The sequence below is a fragment of the Pseudochaenichthys georgianus genome, chromosome 15, assembly GCF_902827115.2.
Source record: "Pseudochaenichthys georgianus chromosome 15, fPseGeo1.2, whole genome shotgun sequence".
Classification (NCBI taxonomy): domain Eukaryota; kingdom Metazoa; phylum Chordata; class Actinopteri; order Perciformes; family Channichthyidae; genus Pseudochaenichthys; species Pseudochaenichthys georgianus.
Window position 1 is genome coordinate 202354 of NC_047517.1, and position 11221 is coordinate 213574.

The 11221-nt window shown below is 43.6% G+C and overlaps 1 protein-coding gene across 1 annotated transcript; it reads left to right on the top strand.

Moving 5' to 3' along the window:
- The first annotated feature begins 8735 nt into the window (after positions 1-8735).
- On the top strand, positions 8736-10811 carry LOC117459937 (uncharacterized). Its single transcript, XM_034101106.1, has 2 exons — positions 8736-8795; positions 9207-10811. Exons 1-2 carry the CDS (start codon positions 8736-8738, stop codon positions 10809-10811), a joined length of 1665 nt encoding a protein of 554 aa, XP_033956997.1.
- The last annotated feature ends 410 nt before the right edge of the window (positions 10812-11221 follow it).

The window sequence follows — 11221 nt, forward strand, 5'->3', positions numbered from 1 at the left end:
ACACATCACCACACACACACACACACACACACACACACACACACACTCTCTCTCTCTCTCTCTCTCACACACACTGAACAGCTATCTACCACACACACTGAATTTCTCTCTCTCTCTCTGCATTTGGTAAATGGTCTGAAGTCGTCATCATGTTAAACTCTGATCTCTGGGTTTACACACACAGGTGTTTGTACACATTCATTCACTACTACTTACAGCTAATATCTAACTCCTTCAGCCTCATTTCAGCTATAAACCATTCAACTATTACATTATTCAGCTATTTCAGGACATTGGGGCTATAAGTAGTTGTTTACACCTTTTTTTAAACATTCTTTTAAATATTAAGCTTTTTCTGCATTTTTTTAGCTAAAAGCAGCTACCATTCAGCTAATAACATATTCAGCTTTTTCTGCATTTTCAGCTAAATTCAGCCATAAATGTTCACAGTTTCCAGCATTCGCACGCATTTTCTGTAAGAAATGCATTTTCTAGTTTGATTTAGATGTTCTGATAATATCCGCAATATAAATCTTTAAACGTCTTCTTACCTTCAAAAGTCCATCACGAACGGTCTATTATGCTGCAACCATAGACTGCTAGCCGCAGATCCTCTCAATAGTTCCCCAGAAGTTAGCGGCAAGCTAACTTCCGGGGAACTATTGAGAGGCTCCACGATCCGCCATTGTTGTAAAAAACTGGTCCATTGGAGTGAACGGAGATGTCGTAACTCTTCTATTATATGGCTCTGGTTAAACCCAACTAGAACTTCAGCACAGCATTTTCAAAATTAGCTGCATATAACTATGTATTTCCACCCTTATTCTATGTTATCTCCAAGTATTTAAATATTTTACTACCATACTTTTACTCCACTACATTTTGGAAGACAATGTTGTACTTTTTTTATTCCACTGCATTTGTTTTACAGATGTATTTACTATGTACTTTTTCAGATTCACACAATACTTATGAAACACTTTTAAAATATGATACTTTACCAATACTTAGTAAAGATGAAATTAACCAACATTATAATTAAGTTACTAAAACTGAGTTGGTGAACAGAAAATGTATTGGCAGCAATCTTGCTAAGAAGTTTGTTGTTCAATATATTTCACAGTTCTAGTTTCTTAAAAGTGAAGTGCTTCTGCTTTAAATTATTTAAAATATTTTATATTTTTAAAGTTGTTGTTTTTTACTTTTAGTCCTAATACTTTAAGTCCATCTTCCTAATCGTACTTAAATACTTTTACTGAAGTACGATTCTCGATGCAGTACTTGGTATTGGTACTTTACCTCAAGTAAATAATCAGAATACTTTTTCCACCACTGGTTAATTAATTCACACTAGTTAGGCTAGCCACAATAAGGGATTCTAGAGCGTTACATGCCAACATCTAAGGAAAAGCAAATAGACGCTGCAATAACATATTTCAAATAAGCACATGTTGTTTACTAAGTGTAAAAGCCATTAAATATCCTTTTTGTTTTACTGTTAATGGAACTAGCTTGCATTTCCCTCTTTTTCTCTAAGCAATGCTAACATTAGCTTTATAACATTGCTATTCATTTGTTATTTTATATAAACAAAATACTATTGTTACTTGACAGCATATCAATACCATATTCTGGAACATCCTTCTATCTTTGTAGAATAAAACGTGTATGTATATGATGACTGTGGATGCATTTATGATCCTGAAATATCGTTAGCTAGGTTAGCTTGTAGCAGGAACGTCATGCTAGCTAGGGGGCTAGCAGGTCCTAGCTAATGTTTGTCGAATTGTAATTTACTCAGATCGCAAACACATTTACAGCACTGTGTCAAATGTAATTAACTTAAATTATTGACGAGGGATAAAATCAAGTAAAGCTATACGTATTAGTTGACTAACGGCCCGTCCACACTACAGCGTCGACAGCGTCGACAGCTTCAATCTGCCCATTCACTTTGAATGGGGTGATGTCACGTTGCCTCGATTTTTCGCCGAACTGAATTGTGGGTAGCATAGCAGTCCCGGAGTAGCCAGCGCCAGCCAATCAAATCCCGTTTCGGAAAATCTGACAGCTCAAGCCGTAGCCAATCAAACCGCGTCTAAGCTGGGAGAGATATCCCGCCGTTCATTTCTATATTTCAAAAAAAGTCAGAGGAGAAACTAACTATCGCCGTAGCAAATCACCCGGTTTTGTATGACCAGACCCTCTTCACCTACCGGGATACAAACCGGAGGAACCAGCATGGAGGCAGTGGGGGAAACTGGTAGGTTTTCGCCTGTTTGGGGAGTTTATATATATATTGCTCCCATAAAATCCCCGGGGGGTTTTTGCTTTGTATGTCGGGGGCGGGAGATTCATGTGATTGGTTGTTGGTCGCGTTGCTTGAATAAAATCCCCAAGCTCCAGACACGCCCAGCTCCAAGCTCTTTCTGAAGCTGTCGTGTGGACGCTCCGTGACTGTGTGAATCAGACAATCTCAGCAGCAGGCAATGTTAACTCCTGTCACTCCTTTACTATTTAAATCATTAAAAAACTAAAAGTGCTGCATTTTCTATATACACCACTCATATGGTTATATGCCTGATCAAATAAATAAATTATCGTTACTTGCATAGATCTTTTTACAGCAAAACCATCTCTTAAACGCTCTGTAAAGGCACACTAAAGCATGACATGTTGTCAAAGGTCTGTCCTATGATGGGAGTGCAGGCTGTGCCTCAGCAACACTCTGTCATTGTGCACTTGGCATTGATCAGCAGTAGGTGGCAGGGGTGGGAATTAATAAGCATTTCCTTCCTCCTGCTTCCTTTAGGACACATATGATTTATTGTTATTATTATTATGAATATTTGTGTTGAATATATACATATTAGTAACAAATGTTGTTGAATAATATGAATATTCTTATGAATATTGATGAATACTGTATTCTAACAATACGGTATTCTGTTTTTCAAATTTGTTTTTTTATTAATATGTTGGAAATAAAGATGAAAAGATGGAAATGAAATGACCTCACAATACTTTGTTTGCCATTGACCAATTATGCAATTTATTGAAATGGAACTTACAGCGGTATTTGATCTTATCCAAAAGCATTGTGTGTGTTGCTTTGTGTGTAACAAAGTGATTGTTCATTCTTAAATCATACTTGCTTACTGCTCATTGTTGTGTCTATCAAAAGAGGAGAACATAGAGTCAAGGTGCATCCCCCACCCTAGGAAGTAACTGTCCCACTGGCTGACTGCTCCATACCCTCGAGTGAAGCCCTGTTTACAGTACAGAGCATGTCTGCACTCTTTGGGAGAGAGCCTCAGATATCAACACATCAGTGCTCAGCTTACAGACCAACAAAACACTCGGTGATGGTTACTAACCAAAATACAAGCCGTCTATAAACCGGACTCTTGTCCAAAGTGAACAATCTCTGAAGTGTTCTTATTTTTTGTTTAATGTGGATATTCTTTTTACTGGATTCTTGAATTGCTAAATTCACCAGCAATCATATTCTCAGCTGGCATTGTGCATTTTGTAAAATGTTATCTTTAATATTTGTTAATATGCTTCTTGGGTCATATTTAAGCTGTTCTTTTCCTGCTGTAACAAATGCAAATGTCCCCTCTGTGGGACGATCAAAGGCATTCTGAATGAAAGTAAATAGAAAGGACCGTATTACGGAGCCCCTAACCCGGACTGCAGGGTGCCCATTACGTCGACCACAAAGGCAGTGTGACCGCATGTCATTGAACAAATATTTTTTGAATTTTAATTTTCTGAAGTTAGCCTGTCATCCACCCTTACTATGGCATGTGCCACTTGATTGACGTGCAGGTAAGCCAGTCTGAGTTGTATTGTGCCATACAGGTTCATACAGCCCCCCCCCGCGCCTAGATCTTTTGGGCGTGGTCATTTTAAAAGTAGCTCCCAAGCTGAAAAAGTGTGGGCACACCTGCTTTAGGGGCTCCGTACAACTTTGACTTAACAGATACAAAATATTAAGTGTTGTGCAAAATTCAATTGTAAAACAGTTGTAAGTGTCACTTCGATCACACACAATATAATAAAGTCTGTAATCGATCCCTCTGAAAGCTTCGGATTGGAAAAACAAGACAAATGGGGGACTTTTCGAAAGCAATTGAGTGATGTTATCTTCTGCACTTCCCCTCCATCAGTCACCCTTCCCACAGAAAGACTGAGGGCTGTGTGGCCAGAAGAAAGACTGGTCAGTTGACAGCGGACACCACTTAGCCTGTGAAGTGGTCAATGTGGGACAGAGAGGAAGACAAGTAAAGAGGAAGAACATGGAGGGGCAGGAGAGGAAGGACGCCGTAGAAGAGAGCGGTGTTCACTTCCTTATGACTATGGCTGCCTTTAATGACTATATGTAGAATTTAATTATTTTAGTATTGGTTCATTCAAGTTGTTAAGGTACACCACCAAGTGGAAACTAATGTGGCCTGTTGAAAAAAGTAAGAAAAGAAGTAATGAAAATGAAGATAAAAACTGGAGCGTGTTGAGATTCCAAAGCATTCAGGTCACGGGTGAACACTTATCCATGGACACGTAGATCAATCTTCTTGCCCTCCACACACAACTCATATCTTTTTCACAGTTTCTTGCAGCTTTATAAGTACATGTTGATTTTGTAATTTTCAGATTCATTAATTGTGGGTTTACTAGTGAACATGTGACTGAAGGAACGTCCTGTTCCTATGTCAGATAAAGCCTCAGTGGGGGAATGTTGAAATGAGCCTTTCTGTCCTGCAGCAGAAAGGCCATCCTTATCTAGGAATAGAACACCGAGTCAACACAGCTCAGCCCCTCCCCCACTGGGAGGTGATGTTTCACATTCCAGGTGCCCTTCCCCATGGCCAAGGTCCCAACGCCCGCGTGCTGCACGTCTGCTCTTCACCCGGCGGGCTGGAGGTTCACCTGAAACCAGCTCACTCACTGATCCTCGATTACCTTCAAGAAAGTGTTCCACTCTTTAAGTTCATTTACCAACGGAAAGCTTACTGACAAAACTGACACGTTGACTTTCATTTCATGTATTATGTCAAGAGAATACACATTATGGTATTAGGTTAGTTGAAAGCAGTAATATTAAGTTCAACCTTATATTTTTGTATTTAAACTTCATATTAATGCTTTCAACTAACTAAATACAAGTTTACAACAATTCAGTTTTTTCAGTGTAGCGGTGGACTGTCAACTGTTGGACTTAAATACAGATGTGTACAAAATGTACTAGTTTAGATTCATTATAACTTTTTTATAAGTTACTTTTATTTTGGGATTTTATGAATTTTTAAATATTTGTTTTGGGAAATAACACGTTTTTTTCTCCAAAAAATAATAGAATTCTACTTGGTATTAATGTAAGTGTTATAGTTATAAAATGTACATTTAATTTGAATGAGTAAATAAGTTTAAGAGTCGTTTTCACTCAAAGGGTCCATTTGTTGTATTTGTATATATGGAGAATAATAATCATGTCTTTCATCAGTGTTTAAATACCTGAAACGGTGTTTTCCTTCCCTCAGAATGAGCGCTTCATATCTACACAGGTTCCTCTTCAAAGAGTCTTTGTTTCTACAGTAGCTGAGAAAAGGCGAACCGAACTGTGGCTCCAGATAGGATGTTTTACATCACAGAGGCGGAGTCTGTTGTTATCGCAAAGATGCCGCTAAAAACGATACACTGTCCCATTAAAAGTCAACCGAGGTTTCACTAGACCAGACTAACAACATTTCAACAACATGTCCAACACTAAATGTAATCGATTCATATTTACAAAACGATAATTTGTTATACACAAGGAAAAAATAGTTTCAATTTCATAAATAAGGAAATATGGAAGCTTAAACACATGTCTTATTCAAGTGGAACAAATAGCCCACTGACCTTCACTGCGTATCAGCTGAGAGACAACGTTGCTCTGACATTACTTATCTCACACACACACACACACACACACACACACACACACACACACACACACACCACACACACACACACACACACACACACACCACACACACACACACACACACACCACACACACACACACCACACACACAACTAGCAACAACCACAGTGTCCTTCTACTATCATACTGGAATGTAAACAGGCTCCCAAACTCCAGACGAACTTGAATGTGGTTCATTAACAGTGAGATCCAGGAGTGGGGAGGGAAGGTGATGGAGTATCAGCCAAACAAAGAAATAGTGTTCACAGGGCCGTCCCTGCCAACTCGAGGCCCTACGCAAAGTGATATGATGAGGCCCTCTGTGTCGCGAGCATCGACGGGGCCGGGGTGGTGCTAGTGGAGAAAACGTGCCGCGCCACACTAATTGCGCAGACTTTTGGAATATAGCCCCCTGACCCAATGCAGTCTGGATCGGCCTGTCGGCAGAACCTGAGTGTTCAAAGTCAGCTTAGAAACTCACACACTGACCAGTGTTACAGGAGGAAGAACACAGGCACGTCCCCCGCTAAACCCCCGGATATAGCACCGTCAGCAAATCAAAATGTAACTTTCTCCCATGCTTTAGTCTATGATAAAACAATCCTGTAATGAAATAAACGGTTCATTGTTTTTAAGTACATCATTATCTAAGGTTAGCATGCTAAACCGCTGAACTAAATGGCAAACGTAGTTATTCATTACACTGCTAACCATGGCATGTCTCTGTGGACACATTGCTGTGCTAACATTAGCATGTAGCTAGCCTCAGAAACAAGCTATGGGACTGTATGCTAATGTGCGCTAAACAAACTGGTCATGATCAATGAGTAACTGCAGATCAGGGAACAGCAGTGCAATGATGCTTTTACTTTACTTTGGATCTTTAACAACAAATCACTTGAAGACCCAGAAGGGAAAAAACACACAAAAGCTAAACCTATGTCCCTGCTCGTTTGAATAAGAATAACATTCTCAGATCATTGGCCACTCCTCTTTGGTGCCCTTTGTCCCGGCCGGACGGTGGCGGCTGCTGAAGGGTTATCGTGTCAGTCATTAACAGCTCAATGCTTAGTAGAAGTAGTACCTGACGGCAGAGAGGAACCTGCTGGAGGATTTAAAAACCACCACCAGGAAAGATTTATGCTCACTCGTAAATGAACTGCAGTGTGTAGAATATACAGTAAGAGTCTTCACTCTAGTGGATACCATGTGTTTAAAAGCAATAGAAAGATACCTCTGCCAAGGCTAAACTTGCCTATACAAATATAGTTTTTATAATACAACACAATACCATACAATTATTTTCCTATTATGATTTTTAAAAGCTATTTCCTAGCTCATAAAAAGTGAACAATGAATTGATGTGTGTATCATAAACCAGGCTAAACGCAAGTTAATATCAGTTGCGTGCCTCGAGCTCAACCTGTCGTCCCTGGAAACAGTGTTCTGGTCTGTGAGCAATATGCAGCATGTTGTGATGTGTTCTTATTTACTGGTGTTATTCCCATGTGCATGTGTCGTGATGAACCCTCACAGACTGTGTGTTACAGGGCCCTGAAGTCATTATTCTTTTTATTAGGATGGAACAGATTTGGTAGAGACTTCTTCTCCTTGAGTGCCATCTACTTTTGTGGATTTTTTTTCATGTTGTTTATTGTATCAACAATTATTTTGTGATTTATACAATGATTTCCATCAGTGATTTCCTTGTGTGTCTTTATTTCTTTTATAACAAGTACCAACATATCTCAAAACACATACATACTTCCATTATATGCTAACCTACAGACACATTTGACATGTTTGCATGCACAATCTGCTACGGCAAGTTTGGACATTCCAGATGCCATGTGTCTCTGAGGAATGCAGCTGAGAAGTGACTTCTTGGGTTAAAGGTTCTAACTCCTGGTGGCAACAGATCAGCTCCATGTTATGGCACAGGATACAGAGATAATCCTAAAATGATTTATAAAGGTTCTTATTCCAAACCACACTATTTGCAATATGTTTAATGTACATAACTTCCTTTTTTTCTTAACAAAATGTATCTAAGGTACCGTGCTATGATAAATAAGGTGTACTGAACCCAACACTGTCTGCCTTTCACTGTAATAAGCACATCCTCATAGTTCTTTTCCACATAACAACACGGAAATAATAATGTAAGTAGGAACCGTTTTAAAATAATCTTCGTCAAAAAAGGAATTATTGAACAAAAAAAAATCCCTTTTAATTATTCATAAATCTGAATAATTATGTCCACGTTTGTAAACAGCGAGTATAACATGTGAAGTATAGGAGCCAGCCAGACTCCTAGGGAGGACAGATAAATACTCCCTGTGTGTCCCTTGGGGGCTCAGAGGAGTCCAGTGTTCATCTATACTGTAGGTCTGCAGCTGACTACAGCACGAAAGCACTTCATTATCCAGTAACACTACAGCACTGGACTTCCTGTTGAAAGCCAGTCATCAGCCGTCACAGGCTCTTAGTTCCCATCAGACCTAATGGGCGGCGAGGCGGCTGCTTTCCTGGTTAGCGTCGTCACGTGCACACACTCGCAGTCACGTGATCGCAATTCATGCACTCGCGGGCACAAACAGCTTCAAGTCGAGATCTGATCCCCAAGAGCTAAGTAACGGTGTGTGTGTGTGTGTGTGTGTGTGTGTGTGTGTGTGTGTGTGTGTGTGTGTGTGTGTGTGTGTGTGTGTGTGTGTGTGTGTGCGTGCGGCGCGTGTGTGTGTGTGTGTTGCATAGAACATGCACAGCCATGATTGCTTGTTCTGGAATGTTGCGCTGTGGTTTCACCTGCATGCCGATGGCCACAGGGGTGGGGGGGGTTCATCTTCCTCCCCCTGAGTAATTGTTTACCACCTTGTTGTTTACCCACCTTGTTGTTTACCACCTTGTTGTTCACCACCTTGTTGTTCACTGCATTGCCGCCACACTAAAGCCCATGGAATGGCTGCATTGATGGATACAAGAGTAGATTGTTAAATGCACGAGCTTCTGCGTTAAAGAGCACAGTGTGAACATTTATTCTGAACCAAGTACTAGATAAGTTAACCCTTTATTAATTACTCCATCACATTTGGTTTGTGCAGATACATAGGTTAATTACACACAACAAGGTACAACTAAAATAAGCATTTAAATACAAATAAAGAAATAGATAATCAAATAGCAACACAAATGATTAAATAGAGAAGAGTGGTAGAGTGCAATGTGACTGTCCCTCCAGCGCAGACACACACCCAGACCTCCAGTCTCCACCTCCACCTGTCCCTCCAGCGCAGACACACACCCAGACCTCCAGTCTCCACCTCCACCTGTCCCTCCAGCGCAGACACACACCCAGGCCTCCAGTCTCCACCTCCACCTGTCCCTCCAGCGCAGACACACACCCAGACCTCCAGTCTCCACCTCCACCTGTCCCTCCAGCGCAGACACACCCAGGCCTCCAGTCTCCACCTCCACATGTCCCTCCAGCGCAGACACACCCCCAGACCTCCAGTCTGCACCTCCACCTGTCCCTCCAGCGCAGACACACACCCAGACCTCCAGTCTCCACCTCCACCTGTCCCTCCAGCGCAGACACACCCAGGCCTCCAGTCTCCACCTCCACCTGTCCCTCCAGCGCAGACACACACCCAGGCCTCCAGTCTCCACCTCCACCTGTCCCTCCAGCTCAGACACGAAGAGAAACACCCGAGCCTTCCAGTTCTCACCTCCACCGGTCCCTCAGCGAAGACACCACCCAGGCCTCCAGTCCTCCAACCTCCACCTGTCCCGCCAGCGCAGACACCACACCCCGGGCCTCCAGTCTCCACCTCCACCTGTCCCCGTCCAGCGCGACACACACCCAAGACCTCCAGTCCTCCACCCGCCACTTCCTCCAGCGCAGACACACACCAGACCTCCAGTCTCCACCATTCCACCCTGTCCCTCCAGCGCAGACACACAACCCAAGGCCTCCAGTCTGCACCTCCACCTGTCCCTCCAGCGCAGACACACACCCAGACCTCCAGTCTCCACCTCCACATGTCCCTCCAGCGCAGACACACACCCAGACCTCCAGTCTGCACCTCCACCTGTCCCTCCAGCGCAGACACACCCCAGACCTCCAGTCTGCACCTCCACCTGTCCCTCCAGCGCAGACACACACCCAGACCTCCAGTCTCCACCTCCACATGTCCCTCCAGCGCAGACACAAACCCCAGACCTCCATTCTGCACCTCCACCTGTCCCTCCAGCGCAGACACACACCCAGACCTCCAGTCTCCACCTCCACATTCCTCCATCGCAGACACACACCCAGACCTTCCAGTCTCCACCTCCACATGTTCCCTCCAGCGCAGACACAACCCCCAGACCTCCAGTCTGCACCTCCACCTGTCCCTCCAGCGCAGACACACACCCAGACCTCCCAGTCTCCACCATCCGCATGTCCCTCCAGCGCAGACCACACCCAGACCTCCAGTCTGCACCTCCACCTGTCCCTCCAGCGCAGACCACACCCAGACCTCCAGTCTGCACCTCCACCTGTCCCTCCAGCGCAGACACACCCAGACCTCCAGTCTCCACCTCCACATGTCCCTCCAGCGCAGACACACACCCAGACCTCCAGTCTGCACCTCCACCTGTCCCTCCAGCGCAGACACACACCCAGACCTCCAGTCTCCACCTCCACATGTCCCTCCAGCGCAGACACACCCAGGCCTCCAGTCTGCACCTCCACCTGTCCCTCCAGCGCAGACACACACCCAGACCTCCAGTCTCCACCTCCACATGTCCCTCCAGCGCAGACACACCCAGGCCTCCAGTCTCCACCTCCACATGGTGCTGATAGCTCCACGTGGTGCTGATAGCTCCACATGGTGCTGATAGCTCCATGTCATTTTGGATTGTCTAACCTTCTTGCACCACTATCATTTTGTCTTTCTCGTAAGTCAGACATGACTTAGGCGGGGCTATTGCGCAATCACTATCAGTGATCTGAAAATGTCCGTATAGGGCGCACACACGGAGCTGTTTGACCCCCCAGAGAGTGGCGTATGCATTTCTATCCACCTTGGGACCCCTTATCGTTTCCTCAGTCGTTTAGTGCCGTATTCGGTCGTCCTCGTGCGGCCGAACGGTCTATATGACACTCAACAGTAACGCAAACGACCGAATTCGTCCTCGTGGGGCCGCAGCCTCAGTCACGCATGTGAAGTAGTAATATAATGTATGATGTGCTTTATTGTTTCATGTCTC

Coding starts and splice junctions, on each gene's coding strand:
- LOC117459937 (XM_034101106.1), top strand. CDS start 8,736: ATGATTGCTTGTTCTGGAATGTTGCGCTGTGGTTTCACCTGCATGCCG. Junction 8,796..9,206: donor GCATGCCGATGGCCACAGGG/GTGGGGGGGGTT, acceptor CTGTCCCTCCAG/CGCAGACACACACCCAGACC.